The sequence below is a fragment of the Mytilus galloprovincialis genome, chromosome 5 (genome assembly GCF_965363235.1).
Source record: "Mytilus galloprovincialis chromosome 5, xbMytGall1.hap1.1, whole genome shotgun sequence".
NCBI lineage: Eukaryota > Metazoa > Mollusca > Bivalvia > Mytilida > Mytilidae > Mytilus > Mytilus galloprovincialis.
The window spans coordinates 39,346,293-39,374,169 of NC_134842.1; the positions used below are offsets into that span (position 1 = coordinate 39,346,293).

The 27,877-nt window shown below is 32.9% G+C and overlaps 2 protein-coding genes across 2 annotated transcripts in view; one reads left to right on the forward strand and one right to left on the reverse strand.

The window, feature by feature from the left end:
- The window catches only part of LOC143075801 (tectonic-2-like), a 39,255-nt gene extending 32,250 nt beyond the window's left edge, over positions 1-7,005 (reverse strand). Inside the window, exon 1 of the mRNA XM_076251364.1 lies at positions 6,857-7,005. Coding sequence (XP_076107479.1) covers positions 6,857-6,914 — 58 coding nt within the window. The 5' untranslated portion in view covers positions 6,915-7,005. The remainder of the gene's footprint in view (positions 1-6,856) is intronic.
- A 103-nt stretch (positions 7,006-7,108) lies between these two features.
- The window catches only part of LOC143074487 (poly(A)-specific ribonuclease PNLDC1-like), a 51,737-nt gene continuing 30,968 nt past the window's right edge, over positions 7,109-27,877 (forward strand). The window contains exons 1-6 of the mRNA XM_076249926.1: positions 7,109-7,231; positions 20,236-20,361; positions 20,947-20,986; positions 24,048-24,123; positions 25,645-25,692; positions 26,561-26,655. Of these exons, the coding sequence (XP_076106041.1) occupies positions 7,153-7,231; positions 20,236-20,361; positions 20,947-20,986; positions 24,048-24,123; positions 25,645-25,692; positions 26,561-26,655 (464 nt within the window). The 5' untranslated portion in view covers positions 7,109-7,152. The remainder of the gene's footprint in view (positions 7,232-20,235; positions 20,362-20,946; positions 20,987-24,047; positions 24,124-25,644; positions 25,693-26,560; positions 26,656-27,877) is intronic.

The following is a 27,877-nucleotide window of genomic DNA, read 5'->3' on the forward strand; positions in this document are numbered from 1 at the left end:
GTTTCCCATCGTTTTTTGAGAAATGCATTTAAGAGTGAATCGTTAACTGGGTAAAGACCAGTGGCAAATATCTCTCTGTTCGTTCTGTCGATTTGGGAAGATATTTTCTAATTCATTTGAAAATATCTATATGTGTTTGCAATGTTCAATGCTTGGACTTTGAAAAGGCGCTAATAAAGCTAACTAAATATTATTTCGATAAAAGAAGTAATACAACAAATTTAATTTTTCAAACAAATAATTCTGTAAACATCGCATGTGAGGGTTTACACGGAGTTAAAAGAAAAGACAACAGGGCAAATCTGATGAAAAAAAAATCCCGAAAATTCGTAGTAACAGGAAATTAAACAGTAATTGAAACCCCCTCCTCAAACAAATGTACCTCATGACCTGTATTATGCTGAGGTACAATTTTTTTGGTGAAAAAAATATAGAATGCTGGAAGTGTTTCGATGTGCTATTGGAAAATCCTTTGAAAAAAATGGGTAGGGTTCACCAGGACACGGCTTAGGTAGCACTTCACAGAAAATATAGTTACAATTGAGCCACAGAATGTTGAATAACCTTCCAACCCTGGCCTTCTAATACGTTAGGCCAACTGTTAGTGTCATACATGCAAAACTACAGACCTATCTACGGAGTGCTACCATACTCACATGCTCCCGATACTAGTATGTTGAAGAAGTAATGAAATTAATAGAACCAGAGCCGGATTTAGTGGGGAATGGCGTTGATGGGAGTTTTTAAGTCTTGATTTGATTGATTGATATACATGGAAGTTTTTAACGACACTGACTCAATGACTGGCTATACAACACATAGAAGTTTTTGACGACATTGACTGCCTAAACAGCCCTTTGAGTTTCTCAGTCGGCTATAAAGGGGGAATGACACGGTGTCCGCCCCCTTTTGTTAAAAAATAAATATGTATTATATAGGGAATCACTTGAGAATGACTGGAGCTGGTCCTCTCATGACATTATCAGTTAGTCTCCCCTCTCCTTATATATAAAAAAAATCTGGATCTGCCACTGAGAACAAGTTAAATAAATTAAAAAAAAGAATGTGTCACTAGTATACACGGATGCCCAATCCGCACTATCATTTTCTATGTTTAACAGACCAGGGACTTTCTTTACTTAGTATAGAAAGTCCCTGAGTGGACTGAGGAAATGAGGTAATTCTAATTTGGCATTAAAGGAGTAGGTTCAGTAAGACCCATTTTTGGCCCCAAAATATAGCAGTTTTAGAAAATTGTGAATATGTAATCGTTAAGATATTTATTGAAAAGTAGAATGCTTCTGCTACATAAATATGGGCTGTTTTTTACAATACAATGCACATATATGGAGTACTAGCATCATTAAGTCGTGCTAAGTTACTGAAATCTTCACAATTTGATCATATTAGTTAAATTTTAGACGGTTTCCGTCTGAAATGAAAGTGGCCGCATTCGTGTTCATCCATAATATTGAAATGTAAGTTGTATTTTATGATAATACATAATATATATAAAGGTTGAGGATGAACACGGATGCGGCCACATTCATTTTTGACAAAAACCATCTGAAAAGTGACGATTTTTGGCATATTTGATAGATTTTTCATATTTAAGCTTGAATCGGAGCGTTTTTAATGACGTAATCAGTTAAAATCTTTCCCATAAACTAATTGAATCAATTGAAATAGACACTTAAGTGTTTAAAAAGCGTCTAAAATTTTTCGTTAGATGAACTTGAAAATTGAGGCCGAAATCAGGCCTTACCGGACCTACTCCTTTAGAAAGATCATATCATTGTGAACATGTGTACTAAGTTTAAAATTGATTGGATATCAACTTCATCAAACACTACCTCGACCAAAAACTTCAACCTGAAGCGGGACAGACGGACGAACGAACAAACGAACAGACAGACCAGAAACAATGCTGAGAATGGAACATCCAAAGTATATATTTTTAATCTTTATTGCAAAATTACACCCATAAGGGTCAAGCAATATAAACAAACATTGTAATATAAGGTAATCTTATACACTCCCACTCCTGAAACACAAACAAAATTAAAAGTCATCTGAACTGTTAATACTGATGAAGTCGCTTTATCATTGATTTATAAGATACAAGTTGTGACCTTCGAAATTATTTTATATTATTTTATTTGTATATTTTCCTATAGACTTTTAAGGTACCTCCGTTGTCCTTAAAAAAAATCCCTTCCATAATATCCAAAACTTCATCGTTGATTTGGAAAAAAAATGATTTTAGATTATCGATTATCAATTGAAATGAACCTACTAGCATGACTAGAGCCTCAACTTTCAAGTGCACAATCATTACACATCACTTTAACCCTGAGTTGACATTCCACAATCGGTCAGTAACATCACCTGTGTTTATAGTTACAGGGTATTTCCCGCCGTTGGACAATCCCGTGCAGTCGACACAATTGATTTTTAACATTCTCTATTATGAGCGAGGTCAAGTTTTAGATCAAGTTAATTACATATATTTTTAACGTTAATTATTTAATTATTAAAAAAAAACGTATCATCATTTCTTTTCTTTTCTTTTTTTTTTTTGCTAGTATAGTAAATAAATCTCAATCCCGGGATGTAGATACACTTAACATTAGACCTGGAAGTGCCTTCTTATAAATGGAGAAACTGTCTTTCACATTAAAATTTAAAAGAATATTATCGCTCAGGCATATTTTAAATTTTGTAATAAGATGATTGATTGTTGGTTGTTTAACTTCCAGTGGCAAATATTCCATAAATGTCAGGACGAACTTAGTTTTAAGATCGAACTCTCAAAATATAATTGAAAAACAGTAATGATGACAGAAGAACTTTGATACGTGTGAAATAACCATCCAATCTTTTAAATATAACTTATTTATATTTCAAAAAGTAACAGATTAGTTTACAAGACGTGCATTGACGTACTTTCATATCTTTAAAATGGAACTTCTTTGTCTAAAAGACAACCCACGAGTTGTCGAAATCCAGTTGCATGCATACTATATACATACATATGCATATTATGCATGGACGATCGTTGTATTACGTAACATACTGCTATACCAATTAACCCATGATATCAACTAAGGTTAGAACTTCCTCCAGGCCGTTCATTTTATTTTTGTTCCAATAAACGGTTCTTGAATCAATTATAATTTCTGAAGTATTTACGATGAAAGCATTATTCTCAAATCGTCTTACACAATGATAAAATTGTATTTATACCACAATTGAAAAGTAATTTAATAAAACAAATGACAGATGAACTGATTAATTATAAAGATGAATGTATGTCCATATGCTCATATATATATACACATTCGGACTAAAATTCGCAACTTGTTATTATCTCATCGTAGCATATTGTTAATTTTGCTAATATATGCCTTCAACCCCAAGAGGTATAAATGTGCATTTCATTCTGAACGATTAATGGATCAGCAGGTGATCAAGACCGTTTTAAAAATTCCTATTTGCCAATGAAGTTTAAATGATCTGCGGCCTCAGAAATACACATGTATTTTTCCACCATAAAAGTAAACCTTTCACCCCGAGAAATATATAATCTGTTTCTCTCTAAATTTACAAAACATTATGTGATAAATTTTTTAAAATTCCTTATATCTCAATCAATTAATGATACTAGTAGTTCTGTAAACTTCTACATATAACACAATCTGTACCTCAATACAACCGTCCCTCACACTTAACGGATTATACAACGATCAATTAATGATTGAACGTCGCTCACGCATAACGGATTATACAACCGACCTTTTAATAACCGTCGCTCACGCATCACTGGTTCTATCAATGACTCAATACACACCCGTTTTAACGGACAAACGGATAATTCCCTGAGACACGGAAAATCTCTGGAGAACCGCAAAATATTCTGTAAAACGGAACATTTACGATGAACCTCTATTTATTATCCGTTCCGCGCAGATTGTCCAAAAAACACCGATTTTTTTACAAAAATCACGGTGATTTTCCAAATAGGTCTGCCAGTGATACAAACTTACCTGTCAAGGTAGAATTGTAATCTGAGTGATACTGGTGTTACTCAAGTCACCATAATTTTGCCAAAAAATTAAGTATTCACAGAGTATTTTTTACATCTTCTAAATACTTTCTTCCACAGGCAGTTAGGATTACTACTTGTCATGTAAATAAAGATTACTTGTACAAGTAGTACCCCTGACATGATACATCTGCTTCATTATACAACAAGAATGTTAGATGTTTGATATTCCACATTGTCATTGGTCTCAAATTGGCAATACATGTATGTTAACGCATCACAAACAGAAACTGCCATAAACATCTACATGGTATGATGATCCACCAGCACATTGATGGCAATATGTTTAAGAAATAATTGATGCAAGCTATACCGTTTTAACATGGCAGTGTTCTCCCCAGGCCGTTTTAGCGTCGCGGTACCGCGACGCTATATTTTTTCACCGTGATGCTATAATAATTCCCGCGACGCTATAATTATTCCCGCAACGGTATAATTATTTTGAAGATGCTATTTTACTTGTCCTCAATTTTGAACTTTCATCTATTATCGATTATGATCATAAAAATTATATCACCTTTAATTGTAATCCCTTTAAGTCGGACACTAAAGGCAATTAAGAGATTAAATAGCTATAGGTGTTAATTGCCCTCAAGGTGATAACTGTTTGGATGCGAATATCCCAAGCTGACACTTGAGACACGACTAATACCACGTGTCTGCAATAACCAATTTCGACATGGAAAAATGCAATCACAAAACAATTCGAAATCTAAGTTTTGTATTTCGAAACTTCAAAGATTGAAACTATTTTTTTTTTTTTAAAAAAGGTCGTTTATTTGTGCATCTCTCCAAAAATTACTTTCTTTCTCTTCCGGTAATACGAGAGCGAGAATTTTGGTTTAAAATAAGTTTAATACGTCTTTAAAAAGTTATCATAATTGGCTTAAATTTATGTTTAATCCATTTAATGCATTAAAAGCGTCTTATTCATTCACAATCTCTTGTCAAACAATGTTTATTCTCGGACTCATTTTCGTAAATTTTTCTACGGCCGCCATTGCACATTTTTGTGTTAACTACGGATTGGAAGCGGACCAGATATAACAAAAATCCGCATTTTCACGATAATGACAACAGATGGACAGTAGACAGAAAAAATATACTAACCAAGAGAGAAAACTACTCTTAACAGACTATTTGTTAGATAACTTTGTTAAAAATACATATCATTTTAATGTAAAAATAAAGAAACAACTGGAACTAATTCATTAAGTGCCATGAAACAATGAATTTCATAAACATGATAAAAAAAAGTTTTTAAATTGACTTTTTTTTTGCTACTTTTGCTACTTTATCTTTACTTGATATACTATAAAAAAAAAAGTTAATTTTGTGTACTAGACATTTAGTTTTGTATATATACAGGTTGATCTATAATGAACCATTCATTCATTTGACTTATTGTTGGGTAACTGAAACCACATAATTATTTATTTTTATTTGGCACAAGAGGAAAAAAATAATTCTGTAACTATAAATGAATAAAGAAAACATAAATTGAAACAACTGTTTTTGTGGTTATAGTTTAATTGTATTCTCAGTTATGAATTGAACAATATAAACTAAAACATATAAAGAAATAGAGCATCAACGCGACGCGACAAACGAAATTAAAAAAAATACAGTTATTTTTATTTACGCAAAATGTGATGCTATCCAAAATTTCTGGGGAGAACACTGCATGGGTAGGCATTATATTCGTGATTATTTTAGCCCGAGCGATAGTGAGGGCTAAATAACACGAATATAATGTCTACCCATGTTAAAACTACAATAAAGTATAGCTTGCATCAATTATTTCGATTCTGAATAGGACAATTAAGGTAATTTCTATGTCCGATAAGTATAAGTGTAAAAGGCTTAAAAGCGTTGGTGTAGGCTCTTCCGTGAACCTCCTTTTTTTGTTTGTATTTTCAGGGGGAGGAGTTTGAACAGCCAGCATGAACGGTTGTCGTATCTAGGTCAAATATGTCAATTTCGGAATGCAACACATTACAGTCATAATAAAAGAATTAGTAACATCATGTGCACCATTTAAGAGTTTGAAAGTGTTTTAAAGTTAAAGGAATTATATTAAGTGCATGATAATTTGATAAAATTCATTATTATGAAGAAGTCAATATACGGATGTGCAAACAAATTTTATTGGATTTCGAGACTGAGTTTGTTCACAAAGCGAAAGAAGCATGTCATGTTAGAACAACGCATCACAAACAGAAACTGCCATATAATCTACATCCTATGATGATCCATCAGCACATTGATGGCAATATGTTAACGCATCACAAAAAGTAACCTTTATTTACAAACAGGTTAAATATCTAAAATTTAGCAGGCAGAAAAGCAAGGTTTAAAATACTGATATATATGTACTGACTTATAATGGATCAGTATTTTAAACTTTGCCTATCTGCCTGCTGCGAAGTTTTTTAAAAATTTTATATTCATTCTAGTTCTATTCATATTTGACTGAAATGTTTTGATTAGCGTTTTATGTAAACAATTGTGATGTTCATGACATTAGAGCTTTATATTAATTTGTCAATTTGCAAATAGGATTTTAGATTGATAAAATATTTAGATTTTTAGTTTGTAGGCAATACCAGGTTTATTTCATTTTATATTAACAACTAAATGATTACTTAAAATGAGCTAGTTTCCTTCTGACAGCTGAATTGCTTGCAACTTGAACATGCTGCAACAGGATTAGTTTTGAAACATGTGAATAACTGTGGAGTAAAGACTAACCCTGACTTGAAATTACTTGAAAAAGTAATGATATCAAAATGTAATTAACGCAAGACATTTCAGAGAAGTAAGCTTCGTCTTGGGGATAGATTGACTGTTATTTTTAGTTTAGCAGAATCTTCTTGTCAAATTGTCCGCCATTGTTGATGCCTAAAGTGAAACTAACGATATTCTATAAGACTGATTTTGATTGGTTTAAAGTTTTGTATCTACCAATGAAAAATTTTGTAACATTAAAAAATATTCCAAGGGGAGAAAACTCATATTTTTAAGGAATAACTTTTTTAGCAGACAGCATGGTTGGAATTACAAAAGCAAACTTTGAGGATGTTTTTCCAACTGTAGAAACTGCTATCAGAAAGGCTGAATTTATAGGTATACAAAGAGACATGATTCACTGGGAAATAGCACGTAGCAACCAAAAAATTAGTACAAAATGATTTCAAAACTTGATCACACTGGTCCACAGGTATTTGGGGCATGGACCCCCCTTTTTTGGACCTCACTAAAAAAAATATTGTTTAGTGTTTTTTTTATTTATTTACAATATTCTACAATGTATAAACATATATCAAGTCTCAACAATCCATTGCTAGTCGATTACAATAACTTTTTTTACTATCCATACGAGCCCAAGTGAAAAAAGAAGAAGGTAATTACCTTCGATGACTGACTTACTTTCACTTTGGAGGATCAGGTCAGGAAATCGATAAAAATTTCATATAAAAACTCACTTACTTTTCATAAAAAGTACATCCTTAGATTCCTGAGATATTTTTCTCGACGTTTAAATAGGTCACATGGTGATCTGCGGAGGTTTTGTGTCTTGTTTTACTTATTTTGTTCTATAATTGTCGTCCGTTTGAACCTCGATGCACGGAAGTGAAAATACAGCGCCATCTGCGTGGTCTTTCGCTATGTTTCTATAACTCCGTTTGACTAAACTGCTTTCCTGTTTTTGCTTACCAGTTTTACAGATGGGTTCCGAATGCAATGTAGCTATATGAAAAGGTAAGAGATATTCGAAAAAAGTATTTTTGCCGGTCTTTTAAAAATTCAAAAAAACAGTTTAACAGGAAAGCAGTTTAGTCAAACGGAGTTATAGAAACATAGCGAAAGACCACGCAGATGGCGCTGTATTTTCACTTCCGTGCATCGAGGTTCAAACGGACGACAATTATAGAACAAAATAAGTAAAACAAGACACAAAACCTCCGCAGATCACCATGTGACCTATTTAAACGTCGAGAAAAATATCTCAGGAATCTAAGGATGTACTTTTTATGAAAAGTAAGTGAGTTTTTATATGAAATTTTTATCGATTTCCTGACCTGATCCTCCAAAGTGAAAGTAAGTCAGTCATCGAAGGTAATTACCTTCTTCTTTTTTCACTTGGGCTCGTATGGATAGTAAAAAAAGTTATTGTAATCGACTAGCAATGGATTGTTGAGACTTGATATATGTTTATACATTGTAGAATATTGTAAATAAATAAAAAAAAACACTAAACAATATTTTTTTTAGTGAGGTCCAAAAAAGGGGGGTCCATGCCCCAAATACCTGTGCACTGGTCAGCCAACAATTATTTTTACATGTGGTAAAATGACATTTTAAAATATATTGAAATACCTTTAGATAAGCATTTACCTTCTTGTACATGAGTGGAGGATAAAATATATAAATTATGCAACACCGAAGTTGAGGATGGAAGACTTCAGTGTCGTCAGAGACTTTCTATAGACTACACTCAAGGGACTCGTCTCTGTTGATTTTAATTAATTCACAACGCCGCCCCTCTATAGCTAGCACCCAACAATAAACTTAGTTTTGTATCTCTGATCTATGATGCTAGTAGTTATTTGCGTATATCACAGTACATTGTTGTAAATTTATTATTATTATACTGCCTTCTCCTCTTTCCGGTGTATACCTGATTCCGGTGTAATTCATACCTGTCAACTGACCCGTATTCTGCGGGTGTGACCCGAGATTTTCACAATTCTGAGGGATCACCTGGAACACCCGCCGGGTCATTGAAATAACCAGGGAATTCCGAAAATGACCTGATTTCACCCGTATTTCTTGCCTTGAGATTGATTTCATTAGTAATATTCCCTCGAGAATATTCCTTTGAAATACCGGCAAATTCGTAATTCTTCCATGAACAGGAAGTTCTTCTAGCTATGTAAACTGTCAAATTAAGTGACCCATTAAGTGCATGGCTTCACTTCAACGACACTTGACAGCTTTGGTGTCAAACACACTGTTAATAAACACCAATTACCTTAGCTTTAGGTCGTAAATAAATTGCACCATAATTGGTTTACAAACTGTACTAGAGTTACTTCTCCTTATTTGTCACCATTCAAAATTATTCCTTATATTTACGTTTTATGGGTGAAAAAGATTTTAAAAATCATAAAAATATAAAATTCAAATACATATTGAAAAATAACTTTTCATTATTTTTATACCTTTATACAATTTTATAAAAAAAAGTTGAAAATTATTTTTTACATTTATACTTCCTTTAACTGTATTACTATATTTTATCATAGTCTTAATTTCCTTGTAATGAAGAATAGTATGGTTAAAGGCTACATAGTCTCAAACTTTAAAGAATTACATTAAATTCTAGTGTTTTAAGATTGTAGTATTTTCTCTCAAAAAGTAAAGCACATAAGACTGAGTAACACAAATTTATAAAAATCTTTAAAAGTGCAATGAAATGATATTTAATAAGATTTAAAATGACTTAACAAAGTGAACATGCATTGATGTTTTGGTATCTTTGATATACATTATAAGAAAATGTACCATAAATACTGAAATTCAGCTCGAAAAAGTTTGTAAGCGTTATGACCTGAGATATATATATGAGAAGAAAAAAAACATTTTGCTAACAATTTGATTCAAAACAGATTTTAGTTTTTACTGGTAATTTTTTCATGTTTTAAGTGTTTATGAGTGTTAATTTTTATTATATGCAGTGATAATTATGAACATTAGTGTTTTGAGAGGAGGGAATAGTTCTTTACGAACGTAAACTGCAACACCATGAACACAGAACAATATTTTTTCCATTATTCTGATTCAAACAAACACACAATAGTTTTAAAACTGTTTTAAAAATTATCTTTTTTTTTATGTATTCAGGTAATTTTTCAAATATTGAAAATTTGTGAAATCCTTGTTTCCTTATAGACATCCAAATAAATTTATCTTTATGGATTTTTCACAATAAAAGTAAAAAAATAAAATAAAAAATTCTTACAATATTTTTTTTTTTTAATTCTTGCACATTTGACTCTGTAAACACTTTTCATCTTGCAAATGTAAGTTGTCCTGAATAAAACAATGTTTTGCTCATTTGTGCTTCTTTACTGGAATATTAAGGTTATTTGATGCACAAAATAGGGTGCATTAGTGTTCTAGTTGTCTCCCATACTATATTTTATCTTTGCACTGGAAAGAGGTTAATAAACAAAACAATGGTGGATGGTGATCGCCGATTTTCAATCATTTATTGAACTGAATAAACTAGACAATTGGGTAGCATATTATGCATCATTGTAAAGCTAAATATCTGAATTTTATTTATTTGAATCATATTTGTTCTGTCTAGCTCGACCACCAGTTGGATTTGAAGAATAACATTATGACCACCGAAATGGGGTTAAACCAGTATATTTGTTAATATAAAATCTGAGTAATAGCCATTTACAATGACAAAAAAATAAGATTTTGACAGAATGATGAACTATTAAACTTAGACGTATCGTTTTGAAGAACGTCCCAGTTGTGTAAAATGGTTTACATATCAAACAAGATGCCAGCGGTTACTGAAATTCAACGAACAAATACCTGAAAGTTCAGAGGTCAATATTTAAAAAACGATCCGAGAAATCTTTTGAAAAGCAGCATTTTGCTAACAATTTGATTCAAAACAGATTTTAGTTTTTACTGGTAATTTTTTCATGTTTTAAGTGTTTATGAGTGTTAATTTTTATTATATGCAGTGATAATTATGTACATTAGTGTTTTGAGAGGAGGGAATAGTTCTTTACGAACGTAAACTGCAACACCATGAACACAGAACAATATTTTTTCCATTATTCTGATTCAAACAAACACACAATAGTTTTAAAACTGTTTTAAAAATTATCTTTTTTTTTATGTATTCAGGTAATTTTTCAAATATTGAAAATTTGTGAAATCCTTGTTTCCTTATAGACATCCAAATAAATTTATCTTTATGGATTTTTCACAATAAAAGTAAAAAAATAAAATAAAAAATTCTTACAATATTTTTTTTTTTTAATTCTTGCACATTTGACTCTGTAAACACTTTTCATCTTGCAAATGTAAGTTGTCCTGAATAAAACAATGTTTTGCTCATTTGTGCTTCTTTACTGGAATATTAAGGTTATTTGATGCACAAAATAGGGTGCATTAGTGTTCTAGTTGTCTCCCATACTATATTTTATCTTTGCACTGGAAAGAGGTTAATAAACAAAACAATGGTGGATGGTGATCGCCGATTTTCAATCATTTATTGAACTGAATAAACTAGACAATTGGGTAGCATATTATGCATCATTGTAAAGCTAAATATCTGAATTTTATTTATTTGAATCATATTTGTTCTGTCTAGCTCGACCACCAGTTGGATTTGAAGAATAACATTATGACCACCGAAATGGGGTTAAACCAGTATATTTGTTAATATAAAATCTGAGTAATAGCCATTTACAATGACAAAAAAATAAGATTTTGACAGAATGATGAACTATTAAACTTAGACGTATCGTTTTGAAGAACGTCCCAGTTGTGTAAAATGGTTTACATATCAAACAAGATGCCAGCGGTTACTGAAATTCAACGAACAAATACCTGAAAGTTCAGAGGTCAATATTTAAAAAACGATCCGAGAAATCTTTTGAAAAACAGCATTTTGCAATGATAAATGTAAATTTCATATGAATGATTTTTTGTTAAACTTGAACATATATAGTTATGAAGAAAACACGAGAATGTAAAATGATTTGCTATAAAGTCACGTGACATCAGCTATATATACGCCGAGATTAGTCTAATAATTTGTATAGACATCGTTATATAAGTGACCAGTCCCGTTAGTATAGAAAGTCCCTGGTGTCCTGTTTTAGAAAATAAAAGATCTGAGTATATAAATTACTTAAGGTTAACAAAAACTTTAAAAGCCTCCCAAATAAATCAAAATTAATATGGTTAATGACATCTGAAGATAATGTTACAAAATTTAAAAAAGTAAGTTTATTATTGTGTACTTTATTCAAAGAGAGAAATTTAATTCTAGATACAGTTTAGTCACAGGTAGTTTGTCCATCTATCATACATGTGATTCTTCCAGCGGGAGTTAAAATCTCCTGCTTTTCAGACCCTCTTCCGTCCCTCCCGTTAAAATTTGAAATCTTCCGCTTTTTGAAAATGCCAATCTCGAAAAATTTTCAGTAGACATTTCTGTTTACAAAATAGATACAGACTGCAGACAGTGAAAAAGTCTGAGAAACTCTAAATTGATATGGGAAAAGTCCAAGAAAATCGGATCTTTCCTGTAATGGAATTTGTGTCAAAAAGGTAAATAGGAAAATAGCCTCGAGTAATCAATGAAGGTGTTAATGACTAGACTGTATATACAACATTAAAAGATGATTGGCATTTACCTAGTTATCAACTAGCTAGTTAAATAAACATGTCCGGATGATTAAAAGTGATACTGACAATGGAACAGTTGTACAAACATCTACTTTAATAAATTTTGATGCTGTTGAAAACATGGAACAGACTTAGCTTATACTGAACCTCAAAGACAATAAAATCAACTCAAATATGATATTTTTGGCTTGTCTTCTATCTTGTCCAATGGAATACCTAAATAAGTGTTTGTCTTATAATTTGACATAATGCAAACTGTATGTTATCACCAAATACAAGTACCCCAGCATCAAATTAAAGAAGACACAGTATTTAGCCAAATTAAAAAATGGTGCAAGTCCATTATTAAAACATTTAGCTGATTTTCTCCTTAAGACACCTTACTTACCATGCTTACGGAGTATAAAATATATATCTATGCACCAAACTTGATAAAATTTGACAGACCTGAATTTCCTAATAATATAAAAACATACATTCTGGATATTCAGGTCTGTCAAGTTTTACTGAGTTTGTTGCAATAATTTATTTTATACTCTCCTAAAAGAAATCAGATAAACATTTTTAAAAAGCAGTAGATAATCGTCCTCCAAAGATAGCATTGTAACTCATTTCTTTAGAGAATAATTGGAAATATTTTGCACAAACACAGAAAAGGTAAGAATTTGTATATTGCAAAAAGTGTCTAGCCTTCAAAAAAAGCTTTATGGCTAAATTGGGTCTCAAAGTTAAAAACAAATTCCTTCTCAAAATCCAACAAAAAAAGATTGCTTCAGCGTTATGTGTCGTCGCTGTAAGACGTCAAAGCAAAAAGATATTATAATAGCTTTTGAAGACGTCATAACTATTTGGACTTAAAAATAAGTAACACTTACCCCTCCATAAATTGGGGGTGATCTCAGGTGCTTTGGAATGGTAAGCAGATCCTGCTCTACAAGTAGCACCTGTCATGTTACTCATCTTAGTGATAAGTCTAATTGGGTAGGTCACATGTTACATGTCCTCATCTACTGCTAGATAACCCCCAGCTTCTACCCCACAATCAAATGGAAATGTTTTAAGGTTATTTTCAAAAATGATATTGCCTATATTTCTAATAGTGCGGTGACTGAAGGTAGATTTTTTTGAATTTAATCTCCCCACCGAACACACACATAGATATAATATATCATTGGAAAGAGGAAATCGTGTACTATAATAATATGCCTGTCGTCAGGATTTGGTATGGTCACAATTTTTTTAAATTGAGGTCAAAGGTCATACGTGAAAATCTGTGAAAATTTGGGAGGGTTTCAATTTTGACATTTTTTTCTATTTCTAAACTCTACATAAATACAAACGATACTGTTTTGGCTTTATTAATGTTTGTTATTATACATAAACCTTAATCATTAAGATTTATTTTATCAAAAAAATCCTAAAACGACGTTTTATATACAAAACCTCAAAAATTAAGTTTTTAACCTATACAATGTTTAGAGCACCTTAACCTTTTGAAAAAATTTAATTTCAGGTAAAAATCAAGTGTCATGCAGGACAATACTTTAAAATTATTTTTTAAACTATCATATTGGGTGAGGTATCAAATCAAAGCAATAGAACCCTACAGTCAAATATGACCTCAAATTGAATTGCGGATACTTTACGTTTTATTATAGACTATTTGTTGCTTTTGGTTTTTTTTTCACAATTATTACTGCTTCCATATATAGTAGTATCTGTTGTTGCGTATTTTACTCTGGTTAATATCTATTACATTATAAGTTTTGTACCTATATCCCCCCTTTTTATCCTTGCAACGTACCACAAACTTCAAAAGTATTCCATATAAAAAAAAAGAAGATGTGATATGATTGCAAATGAGGCAACCATCCAAATGAGACATAAATTAACAATATGTCCTGTACGGGCTTCAACAATGAGTAAAATTTATACTGCATAGTCTTCAATTCACGAAATGAATATTGTAAAACAAACGAAAAATCTATCGACCTGATTAATGTACAAAATGAATAAGAAACAAAAAAATATATTATAAAGAAACATACGACAAACACTGCATTACCGTCTCGTGACTTGAAACAGACACAAACAAAATGTGGCGGGGTTGACTTTTTCAAGGGCACGCCAACACTCCCCAAACCCGGGGGTGGGACCGTGTGTATCAGTTCAACAAGCTATATACCTAATCAACCGTTATCTCCATCATCTTCATTTTCACCAACCGTCACAAGACATGTTTTTAATATTTCTATACATTTCACTCATGGCCACAGGTATGCACATGAAAGGTACTGTTCAAAGCAAACACGTTATTTTGAGATTTTCTTATAAGTACAGACAAGGTATTGTAGGAAGTCCGAAGACATTCGTTCCCAAAGAAATACCAGCTTCAAACCATCCCTTTCAATTCATCCAAGATTTAACAGAGATCTTAAATGGGGAGATGACATCCATATGCTTGTCTGCAAAGATGATGGGGGAAACATTATGCATGAGACGTACACACTGTCTTCATTTCGCTCAATTTCATGGTTGGCAACACATTAGATAGCGTCGCACTCTATTTAGAAGCATAAAATCCATTGGCATTCAATATTTCAACAAGGTGTTTCGAACCAAACTCGTTGTACATTTGTAAAGCCAATATGAAATGAAAAGCAGTAAAAACAAATGGCAACACAAACGGTTGACGCAAAAACTGCTTAGCAATTAAGAAATTTCTGTGATGCTATTTCCTGAGAATAGTTTTGGCTATGCAGTTTCATTGAGTTACCATAAAATTAGTTGCAATAAAGACGAAGGCATTGACTGAATTGAAGAAGAACAAGACAATTCTTCCGAAGTTGGGTATACTTCTGTACAGTTTGTAGATATGTCTTTTCTATTGTATACTTGCAGCGGAATGACATATCTGTCCGTTATTTTTGTCTATTACATTTGACATTAAAATTTTGAGTTCAGTTTTCCATTGACTTGCAGCTGATATGGCATCTTAAATAGTTATTTTGCTACAAAATATTGTTATATTTGCCTTGAACTTGTTGAAGTTGTTTGACAACTGAATTTCTATAGAAATCAATGAATTTAGACTGCATTTTACAAGTAGAATATTTTAAATTAGAATCAGCTGGAAGAAAAGATCTACTACTAAGTAATATATTTATCTAGTAACGGTGTCATGAGGAATGACCATAACATCGTTGTCAATAGCCAAAATAAAATTAGTAAAAGCAGTATCGTGATCTGAGATATCTGCTTTTTTTTCGTTTTTAGCAAATAATTTGTAATGCAACCAAAATGACAGAGTGCTTGAAGTTTAAAAGAGGGACGGGAAACTATTTTAACTTTAACTTTATCTGACACGGTTAAAACATTTTTAATACGCTCATCTGATTCAAACTTGAGTAGTTCTTGATCTTTCTAAAATGTTTGGTTGCAACAAAATATACAAGCGCTCCAGTTGAACGACTGCATTCTAGAACGCGTACACATACCGAAACAGAGGGACAACAGTCCGAAAATTGTATGTCGTCATTAAATATCAGATTAGAAGCTTCCTCGCTCTAAAAGGGGGAACAAATATGTTTACTTGTGTAACTTTTGTAGCATGAACAACGATAAACAGCCGGCACGGACTTCTGTAAATTAACAGCTTCCGCATGAAACATCTTGATGTTCACCTCGTCTAATCTTTTATTCAATGCAGATACAAAAATCGACTTTCCAATACTGGTAAATTGACTCAAAATGTCAGTCCATTTTTTCTTTTCTTTGCATATTAAACACTGCATAAAATTTAACAACGTTTGTCTTTTCTTTGGACTTAATGGGGCAAGTTGCAACGGACTTGACGTATCACGGAATATTTACTGAAACTATCCGTAAATTATTTGGATTTTACAATTAAACTTTTCTGACAAAGTATATTTAATGTTTTATAACAAAAAAACATAGAATATAAACACATACACACAAAGATTGTAGCATATATCAGTGCAAATATGTGTATATAATAGCGAAAAGGTAGTAATGTCATATATCAGTTGAGACCAAATTATTGACTAATACACAAAATGTGACGGAAGGCAAGTGATTAAGTTCCGTGTTGAAATTGAAGTTTTTTATTCCATTCTTTTTCCATTGATTTCTTAAGGTTTTTTTCATATTTTGGTTCCGAATTTTTTATCACTGATTAGTTTTATGAAATACTATATGCTAAAAATATTACGGGATAATTTGTTTTACTACGATGAAGAAGAAACTAAAGTTTGTGTCTGAATTTGCGATTAAAATTACCTAAATTTTTAACAGTCTAAACTTCGCAAATTTTATAGATTATAAGAAAATGAAATACTAAATAGAATATTTCGATATCTGAAAATAGCGTCAGGAAAAACTATTTCAGTTAAATGTAAGCAAACATACACAATTTTTCATTTTGAAAAAGGGGGGTTGAAACTCTCCTATATACTACTAGTCATTAAAACGACTTTTTAGAAAAATGTGACCGTACGAAATTCTGACGACAGGGCAAAAACTAAAGAAGACATATTTGTCTTTAAGTTAAGACCATTTTTAGCCGTGTGTTATTTGGGGAGATTAAACTCGCGATCTAGACGACTTTTTACACTTCTGTCACCGCACTATAATATAAACCTGATAAACATTTATACACTATGAAAGTAATTTTATTCGTGTGGTATCATTTTTAGCTCACCTGGCCCGAAGGGCCAAGTGAGCTTTTCTCACCACTTGGCGTCCGTCGTCCGTCGTCGTCGTCCGTCGTCCGTCGTCGTCCGTCGTCGTCCGTCGTCGTCGTCGTTTAACAATTTACATTTTGAACTTCTTCTAGAGAACCACTGAATGGAATGGAACCAAACATGGCATGAATGTTCCTTATGAGGTGCTGACCAAGTGTTGTTACTTTGTAGCCGATCCATCATCCAAGATGGCCGCCAGCGGGGGACTTAGTTTAACATAGGACCCTATGGGAAATGCATACAAATGACTTCTTTTAGAGAACCACTGAATGGAATGAAACCAAACATGGCATGAATGTTCCTTATGAGGTACTGACCAAGTGTTGTTACTTTGTTGCCGATCCATCATCCAAGATGGCTGCTAGCCGGGGACTTAGTTTAACATAGGACCCTATGGGAAATGCATACAAATGACTTCTTTTAGAGAACCACTGAATGGAATAAAACCAAACATAGCATGAGTGTTCCTTATGGGGTGCTGACCAAGTGTTGTTACTTTGTAGCCGATCCATCATCCAAGATGGCCGCCAGCAGGGGGCTTAGTTTAACATAGGACCCTATGGGAAATGCATACAAATGACTTCTTTTAGAGAACCACTGAATTGAATGAAACCAAACATGGCATGAATGTTCCTTATGAGGTGCTGACCAAGTGTTGTTACTTTGTTGCCGATCCATCATCCAAGATGGCCGCCAGCGGGGGACTTAGTTTAACATAGGACCCTATGGGAAATGCATACAAATGACTTCCTCTAGAGAACCACTGAATGGAATGAAACCAAACATGGCATGAATGTTCCTTATGAGGTGCTAACCAAGTGTTGTTACTTTGTTGCCGATCCATCATCCAAGATGGCCGCCAGCCGGGAACTTAGTTTAACATAGGACCCTATGGGAAATGCATACAAATGACTTCTTTTAGAGAACCACTGAATGGAATAAAACCAAACATAGCATGAATGTTCCTTATGGGGTGCTGACCAAGTGTTGTTACTTTGTAGCCGATCCATCATCCAAGATGGCCGCCAGCGGGGGACTTAGTTTAACATAGGACCCTATGGGAAATGCATACAAATGACTTCCTCTAGAGAACCACTGAATGGAATGAAACCAAACATGGCATGAATGTTCCTTATGAGGTGCTAACCAAGTGTTGTTACTTTGTTGCCGATCCATCATCCAAGATGGCCGCCAGCCGGGAACTTAGTTTAACATAGGACCCTATGGGAAATGCATACAAATGACTTCTTTTAGAGAACCACTGAATGGAATAAAACCAAACATAGCATGAATGTTCCTTATGGGGTGCTGACCAAGTGTTGTTACTTTGTAGCCGATCCATCATCCAAGATGGCCGCCAGCGGGGGACTTAGTTTAACTTAGGACCCTATGGGAAATGCATACAAATGACTTCTTCTAGAGAACCACTAAATGGAATGAAACCAAACATAGCATGAATGTTCCTTATGGAGTGCTGACCAAGTGTTGTTACTTTGTAGCCAATCCATCATCCAAGATTGCCGCCAGCGGGGGACTTAGTTTAACATAGGACCCTATGGGAAATGCATACAAATGACTTCTTTTAGAGAACCACTGAATGGAATGAAATCAAACATGGCATGAATGTTCCTAATGTGGTGCTGACCAAGTGTTGTTACTTTGTAGCCGATCCATTATCCAAGATGGACGCCAGCGGGGGACTTAGTTTAACATAGGACCCTATGGGAAATGCATACAAATGACTTCTTTTAGAGAACAACTGAATGGAATGAAACCAAACATTGCATGAATGTTCCTTATGCCGTGCTGACCATGTGTTGTTTCTTTGTAGCCCATCCATCATCCACGATGGCCGCCAGCATGGGACTTAGTTTAACATAGGACCCTATGGGAAATGCATACAAATGACTTCTTTTAGAGAACCACTGAATGGAATGAAATCAAACATGGCATGAATGTTCCTAATGTGATGCTGACCAAGTGTTGTTACTTTGTAGCCGATCCATTATCCAAGATGGCTGCCAGCAGGGACTTAGTTTAACATAGGACCCTATTGGAAATGCATACAAATGACTTCTTTTAGAGAACCACTGAATGGAATAAAACTAAACATTGCATGAATGTTCCTTATGAGGTGCTGACCAAGTGTTGTTACTTTGTAGCAGATCCATCATCCAAGATGGCCGCCAGCAGGGGACTTAGTTTAACATAGGACCCTATGGGAAATGCATACAAATGACTTCTTTTAGAGAACCACTGAATGGAATAAAACCAAACATGGCATGAATGTTCCTTATGAGGTGCTGACCAAGTGTTGTTACTTTGTAGCCGATCCGCCATCCAAGATGGCCGCCAGTGGGGGACTTTTGAATGAAATTAAACATGTTCCTTTCCTTATCAATGAGGTTGTGTTGTCACTTTTAGCCAAATTTTATATTTTTTCATATGATTTCAAAAACCCAAGTAGAATCAGGTGAGCGATACAGGCTCTTGAGAGCCTCTAGTTTTTGTATTTTTAAGTGTCCAATTCAGTATATTTTCATATACACCTGTTGACCAAATCAAAACATTGAAAGATTTCCATGGACAATCACTCATAAGTCGAAAAGAAAATGACAATGCCATTGCAAAAAACTAAAAACGACAGAAAACAGTTTGCAAAACAACAACATAGAAAACTGAAAACTGTGCATCACAAACATAATCTACAACTGGGGTTGATTGTGTCTGGAATGGTAAGAAGATCCTGGTCATGTGGAATACGTCCTGTTGATCCTGAAAGTACAAACCCAGTGATATTTGAAATTCATAATTATATCACATTCACGGGAAAGCAGACATTGTATAAATATGTTATAATGTTTTATAGTATGATTGTAAATGAATTTGAAAGCTAAAACTTTTGTCTTTCTTTTTCAGCTTTAGATGCAGAATTTACTGGATTACAATTAAACAAACAGACTAAAAGTACTTTATTTGATACAAGTGAAGAAAGATATTCAAAACTAAGAAGAACCATATCCAACATCACAATATGTCAGATAGGTATGGGATGAATTCTTATATTTTCAATTTGAAATCTTGAAGTAATGAAGAAATAAGTATTAAGATATTTTTTTGATGTCCCTTCTATAATAGATGGGGCATTATTAAAAGTGTTACTCTTGTCAGTTTGTACATGGATCCCAAAATTAAGAAAAAGTATTTAAAATATTCAATTTCATATATACATTATTTACATAAATACATGTATTAAGTATTCAAGAGATATTTATTTCATAAGAAATAAGACAGAATAGACAGTTGACATCTGATGTTCACAAAGATAAGTATATATATCTTGTGAAGCAAAATTTGTATTTCTATCCCTGAATTTAATGATATAAAAAGCACATGACTAAGAGAGTAAATAAAAAAATATACAGAAATATTTTGTATCAATAAGAGTTTTCTAAATCTTTTTTAACAATTAAATTGATCAATTGTATTTAAAAAAGGATTATTCAATCATCATGCTATGTGCTCTGTTCACTTGTAATGCTTATATCATCAATTTTGGTTATAAAAAAAACAAACATTAGAAAATAATTTATAGAAGATTGTAAATTCCTATGATTTTTTATATTTCAGGTGTCTCTGCATTTGTGAAAGATCCTGACTCAGAAAACAAGTAGGTATTTCTAGTACTGTACAAGTATCATGTGTATGCTATATTTTATTATGTAGTTGTCAAAGCTGTATACCCTATAAAAATATCATAGAAAGAAAGATTTCAAAATTGTATTTAACTTTTTATCCTGTTAACTATGGGAAGAGGATATGAAAAACTATTTTGTTGATTGCCATTTTAACTGCAGATTGTAATATGCATGTATATACAGATATGGTGGTATGGTATGATTGCCAATAAGACAACTATCCACCATAGTTCAAATGAAGTGGATAACAGCTATTAATCTCAACTGTATTCACTTCAACAATGAGAAAAAACCCATACAGTATTTTCAGCTGATAAAAGACCCAGAGATGTTAAATATGAAACAATTCAATTGAGAGAAAGTAACAGCTAAACAGCAGCTCAATTTATAACAAAACAATTGATAAAAAACAAATATAGCTGACATGAACCAACTACAACAATTGAACTACAGGCTCCTTATTGTAAAGACCCATGCAGAATGTCGCCAGATTAAACATTATTGTGAGTGCTCAACCTCCCCTAACCTGGGACAGTTGTGTAACAGCACAAAATAAAAAAATAAAACACCCTATGAAATCAGTGGAAAAGGGCTGAAAGTATCAGATTGCTTCAAAGAAGAAAAACATTTAACCAAAACACAGACCAGACATGGCAGGGTATTTATTTATACATATCCATAACAACAAGAAAGACACAGGAGTACTGACAGCTATAAGTTCCAAGCCAAATAATAAAAAAAAACCATATGTGTATATTACATATCTTGTTGGAGAAAGATACTTCCTATAGGAAAGAGGTCAAACCTCTCAACTAGATATGTTGAAGCTTTTCTTGAATGCAGCCAATTTTGAAAAAATGAATATTTGTTGCTTGTTCCAAAGTATGAATAAGAATTATCATTTGTACAATAAATGATAAAAAAAAAATGTAACAAAAAAAATGAAATTCAAATTTAAACAATTTAAAAATTGTCAATGTTCACTGTGCTTAAACGGCTGTGGGTAACTTAAGTTACCCACAGCCCAAGATGGAGCCGCCTTGTATCGTTTAGATACTTTTCTTCTATAGAATAACAATACCACGAAAACATCAATTAAACAACTGAATTTAAAAGTTGTATTAATCGTTTAGGGAAACCCATAAACTGGAAAGGTGATTAAATTCTACAAAATAAACGATCAAAGCACGATTTTAAAAAAACACTTAGGCTGTCCGTAACTTCAAAACAACTTGTCCGTAACTTTTTTCATCATACCAATAGAGATGTCCGTAACTTTCAAAGAATCGACATACGCGGATGTAATGTTTAAACTGATGATAGAGATTGCATCAAATACATATTCACAAAACGAAGTAGATGTCTAGTATGATATAATTCATTGTATCGATGGAAGACAAAATTGGGAAAAATATGAAAAAAATCACGATTAATCCGCAAAAACTCGGGTATCATTTTGTATAATGTTGGGGTACCCGAATCGCCTAGTTCGGAAGGTTGTTTCCGATCATAGCAGATAAACTGTTGAAACATCATTGTTCGTTTTTATTTTTGAACAAGTAGACTACACAAGTATTTTTTACACATACATGTAGCATGTATACACTTACTGATTTTCTGCCAGCAACGACAAGGGTAGCGTGAATCCAGGATTTTGGAGGGGAACCCAAATTGCCCAGGCATGCAGTGGATAGACTATACGAGACTCAAGTGCACAAACTTTTTTCGTCTTTTTGAAAACGCCAAAAACACTTTTCTCTCATCCCCACAAAAACAAATCCCATCAGCATTGACAGTAAAATAAAAGGGGTGTCAATCTGGACACACTGGGACGTTGGGCACGGTGATATTGCGGCACCCTGGCCAAGATTTACAGTAAATGGGAAAACTAAAAAAAAGGACATTTTGTATAAATGAATAAACCTAGTTTCACAGCTAGCTGCATATTTCTTTTGTATGCAAGTTGCATTAAATCTCATTAAACTGAATAAAACTAAAAGACACAATAGGTAAAAGTCAGTGACAATAAAAGGAAAAGACCAGTCAACATAGTGTAACAATTCGACATAGTATATAAAAATATGAATAACTACGTAGGACAACAGGGTAATTTAATAGTCTAACAACCCCTGATAACATACAAAGAGAGAAAAAAAAACATACTAGGAAACTATTCAAAAAATCATAACACTATAACTAACTGGTGGGATGTATAAATACCGAGCCACGTCAAAGAGTATTCATCAAAATACACATAGAAAGAAACAGAGGTGAAGGTAAACCGCAAACATATAATTAAACTCAAAACTTTTAAGAGTATGGAAAAGCCTTGGTCTGACAACAAGCGAAAAACGTCGATAAGACGCACATCAGTAAATAAAAGTTTAAAACCATAACCAGGATGGAGTACCACAAACCCCACATAAAACGTCTGTGTTGTAAGTATGATGCGTTAATAAAATCCCATTTGGTGGTGAATGAGTAGTATAAACGGCCGCGAAGGTTACAAATATGATGTTAATTGTCTTCTAATTGTTGAAATTATAATTCTTAAAATTTTAAATCAAAAGTTACCCACATCTAAAAATAAAGTTACAGACAGTCTTCTTAGTTTCGATCAAAAAGTTACGGACATTTTATGCATTTTTTAAAGTTGACCTTGCGCTTTAGTGAACTCTATATTAACAAATTTATGGTAATTGTTAGTCATTTCTTTATTCAATAATCCTATAAATATTTACATTCTGCATGAAAAACGTCGCAAAAGGTACATTTTGTATGAATTAAATATCAACGAGTTTAGAGTCCGCCATCTTGGGCTGTGGGTAACTTAAGCCGTTTAAGCACAGTGAATGTTAATCTACTTAGATAATTCACAAGTATGTACACATTTTCAGTTTTTAGACTAATTAGTTGAAAAAATAACCTCAGCACAAACATGGTTGACCTTACTATGTAATTTTTTCTTGCCTATTATAGACTGGAATTTAATATTGAATTGTATTTAATACTGATTTGATCTTTATTATTTAGATATATAGCACACACCTTTAATTTTTACCTGTACCCACCAGTATTTGGACCTGTAGATGTTAGGTTCACTTGTCAGGTAAGAATGCACTATTGAAAATTGCCCCTTTGTTTTCTCCACTTATGACCATGTCAATAGTCGATTTGCTAATTATCAATTTTATCCTGTTATTACACACATTTTAAACAAATTACTTCCCTTTGTCAATCGTAGACTGGTTCTATTTTGGACAAAATTGGCTTTTTCAAATGAAAAGCATGATCAATTGAAAGTGATGTGGCTGTTTGACAAATTTTTCAAAAACATTTCTGATGTCAAAAGTATTTAGCTGAACAACAAATTATTGTAATTAAAAGATTTAAAAAACTTAAAGTTTACTCACATTACGCACAGGTAAATTTGCTCTTTCTGCTAGCTCTCCATTGTCCCTCATAAGAGAGAAAACTAAAAAAGGGATCTCTAAATACAGGGTCAACTACGGGAATTGGCAAATAGACTATTACTATAAAACAAACATTGAAATGTTTGAATATTGTAACGATTTCGCCCCTTAAACCGAGTGGAAAGCTAAATTGAATAAGGAGGCTCGTTTGAAAATAATTTGCATGGATCCTTTGAGTTGGTATATATGGTTGAAATAATAAGTAAGTCAGGTATAAAGTTCAGATGTATTTTATATAACATCTTTATAATCTAATATTTACAATAGATCATAAAAACATACATTTATATTTATATACAATGTGCCGTAACCGTCTAGAACGGTTTCTCTCTGCTAAAATGAAAGTAGATTTCCAGAAAAAAACCTCTCTCCATATTATCGTATTTATAGAAAGTTGACTAAGTGGAACAAAGCTGACGGGACTTTCCCGTAGGTCGAAGGTCGTCTTCTTCTTCTTCAAAACAAACAAATACCATGTGTAAGAAGGTTTAGTTTTCTTTTAATTAAAACCTGCACACCAAATTTTAAAGACATGAAGACGGCTGAATTCCGACTGCTCTTGCAGGCGGTGAGATTAAATCTAAAGTTTGTTTCTTCATTCTTCTATTTATAATTTTCCGGTCAATGGATTAACCAATCAAAACGTTTGTTATGTTCACAGGCAATTTCTTGTATTAGACCGCCAATACACAAATAAATATGGCTCCTCTTGTAAATAAACTATGGCACTGCTGGCATTTAGACGATTACGGCTAACACCCAAGTTATAACATTAAGAAAATAAATAAGGTAATAAAGTAAACACATTACCACATCATGTATCATAAAAATACCTGCCAACCAACTATGAATATTCCATCGTAAAAATAGCGATGCTAAAACGTAAACAAAAACAGCTGACTCGTAAAATTTCTACTATAGAATATGGACAACACGAGTTCCATTAATTTAATGATACGATCACTAAATCGTAACAATATATCAAAATTGATAATAAACCATTTCAATGAAAATATGATTGGAAAATAGGATATAGATATGTACCAATAGCCTTTATTGATGTTAATACCAAAACAATTTAAATGTTTTAAAGATATGTTTGCCTTATGAAATAGGGTTGAGATATTTCAACCTAACTTTATTTCTTCTCATTACAGGCTAGCAGTTTGAGGTTTCTTTGCAAGTACAATTTTGACTTCAATAAGGTAAGTTAAAACAAGTGTAGACGGAAGCCATCTGTTTAGTTTTGTACAATAAATATTTTTAAATTGAATTTGCGAAACACATAAGGGCTATTCCAGAAAAAAATGTATGGGGGGTTTGGAAGGCACATTATATTAATAATACATGGGTGATGGGTATCAGAGCAACTTTTCACACTATAATGTACTATAAGTCTCAATAACAATTGTCTGGGTGGCGGGTGCTGACAAAAAGTGCCTTCCAACCCCCCAACCCCCCATACAAGTTTTTCTGGAATAGCCCTAAGCTATTAAATGTAAATGATACAAAAACAAGATGTAATATAATTATGATAATAAATTCCTTATTTAAAGTGGGTAAACACAGTTAGTTACAATTTTACTATTACTAATTTTTTCGCTTGAGGTCCTCTATGTGGTATTATTGTCTATCAAAAACCAAAGATCAAAGATGTGAACATTAATAGGTTACCCTATGGCCATCAACAATGACCAAAACCCATAATCTGTCAGCTTTAAATGGTCCAGGGATGACAAAATTTGGCCAAATAAATCTGATGAGAAAAATAACAGCCTGATTTAAAAATTTTATGGTCAACTATGGTAGTTTAAATAAGAAGTTTTTATTCCTTGTAGGCAATAAGATTGAAGCAAAATTTCTGATATGATTTTACTGTATAATAAAATTGAGAATGAAAATGGGGAATGTGTCAGAGAGACAACAACCCGGTCATAGAACAGACAACAGCAGAAGGTCACCAACAGGTCTTCAATACAGCGAGAAATTCCCGGAACTCTGTTTGTTGTTGACTTATTTTATCAAATGGGTTTTATATCACAATCATATAATTTAAAAAAATGTGTGTTTTAGTTTATTTATGATGGTATTTCCTACTTAAATGCTGAGCAAGAACAACAGATTCAACAATATCTGGATAGAAAAGACTTGTTCCAAGGTGTAGAAAGGTTTGCACGTTTATAACATATTGCATCAATTACCCTGAAAAATTATTTTGTCTGATTGGCCTATTATTAAAGTAGTCATACTACTAGAACTATATCACTAGCCTGTCAACACTAAGATTGTGAGTTGGAATCCCAAAAGTAGCACTTGCGCTAGACTACAATCTTACCGGTGTAGGATTGTCAGTTTTCCAACGGAGGGTTGATAGTTAAATCTGGGCCCTTAGTCTTTCTCTACTAATAAAAACATACTAGTGTTTAAAGTGGCATTTATCACCAAATAATCAATCAATCAAAAAACTAAAATAATTTGTATATTTTAGCAAGTATCTTGTTGTTTTTCATGGGCAAAAAAAGTATTTTTCTGGGATACCTTATAATAAATTTGCTGTATAAAATTTTATAAAATTGTCTAGGGACTAGATTGAAACCATGGAGGCATATTACATAATGTACTGGTTCTCATCCTCCTGTCTGACATGTTAATAACTGTTTTGGTTTTTATACGACCGCAAAATTTGAAAAAATTTTCGTCGTATATTGCTATCACGTTGGCGTCGTCGTCTGCGTCGTCGTCGTCGTCCGAATACTTTTAGTTTTCGCACTCTAACTTTAGTAAAAGTGAATGGAAATCTATGAAATTTTAACACAAGGTTTATGACCACAAAAGGAAGGTTGGTATTGATTTTGGGAGTTTTGGTCCCAACATTTTAGGAATTAGGGGCCAAAAAGGGCCCAAATAAGCATTTTCTTGGTTTTCGCACTATAACTTTAGTTTAAGTTAATAGAAATATATGAAATTTTGACACAAGGTTTATGACCACAAAAGAACGGTTTGGATTGATTTTGGGAGTTTTGGTTTCAACAGTTTAGGAATTAGGGGCCAAAAAAGGGCCCAAATAAGCATTATTCTTGGTTTTTGCACAATAACTTTAGTTTAAGTAAATAGAAATCAATGAAATTTAAACACAATGTTAATGACTACAAAAGGAAGGTTGGTATTGATTTTGGGAGTTTAGGTCCCAACAGTCTAGGAATTAAGGGCCAAAAAGGGACCCAAATAAGCATTTTTCTTGGTTTTCGCACCATAACGTTAGTATAAGTAAATAGAAATCTATGAAATTTAAACACAAGGTTTATGACCATAAAAGGAAGGTTGGTATTGATTTTGGGAGTTTTGGTCCCAACATAATAAGGGCCCAAAGGGTCCAAAATTAAACTTTGT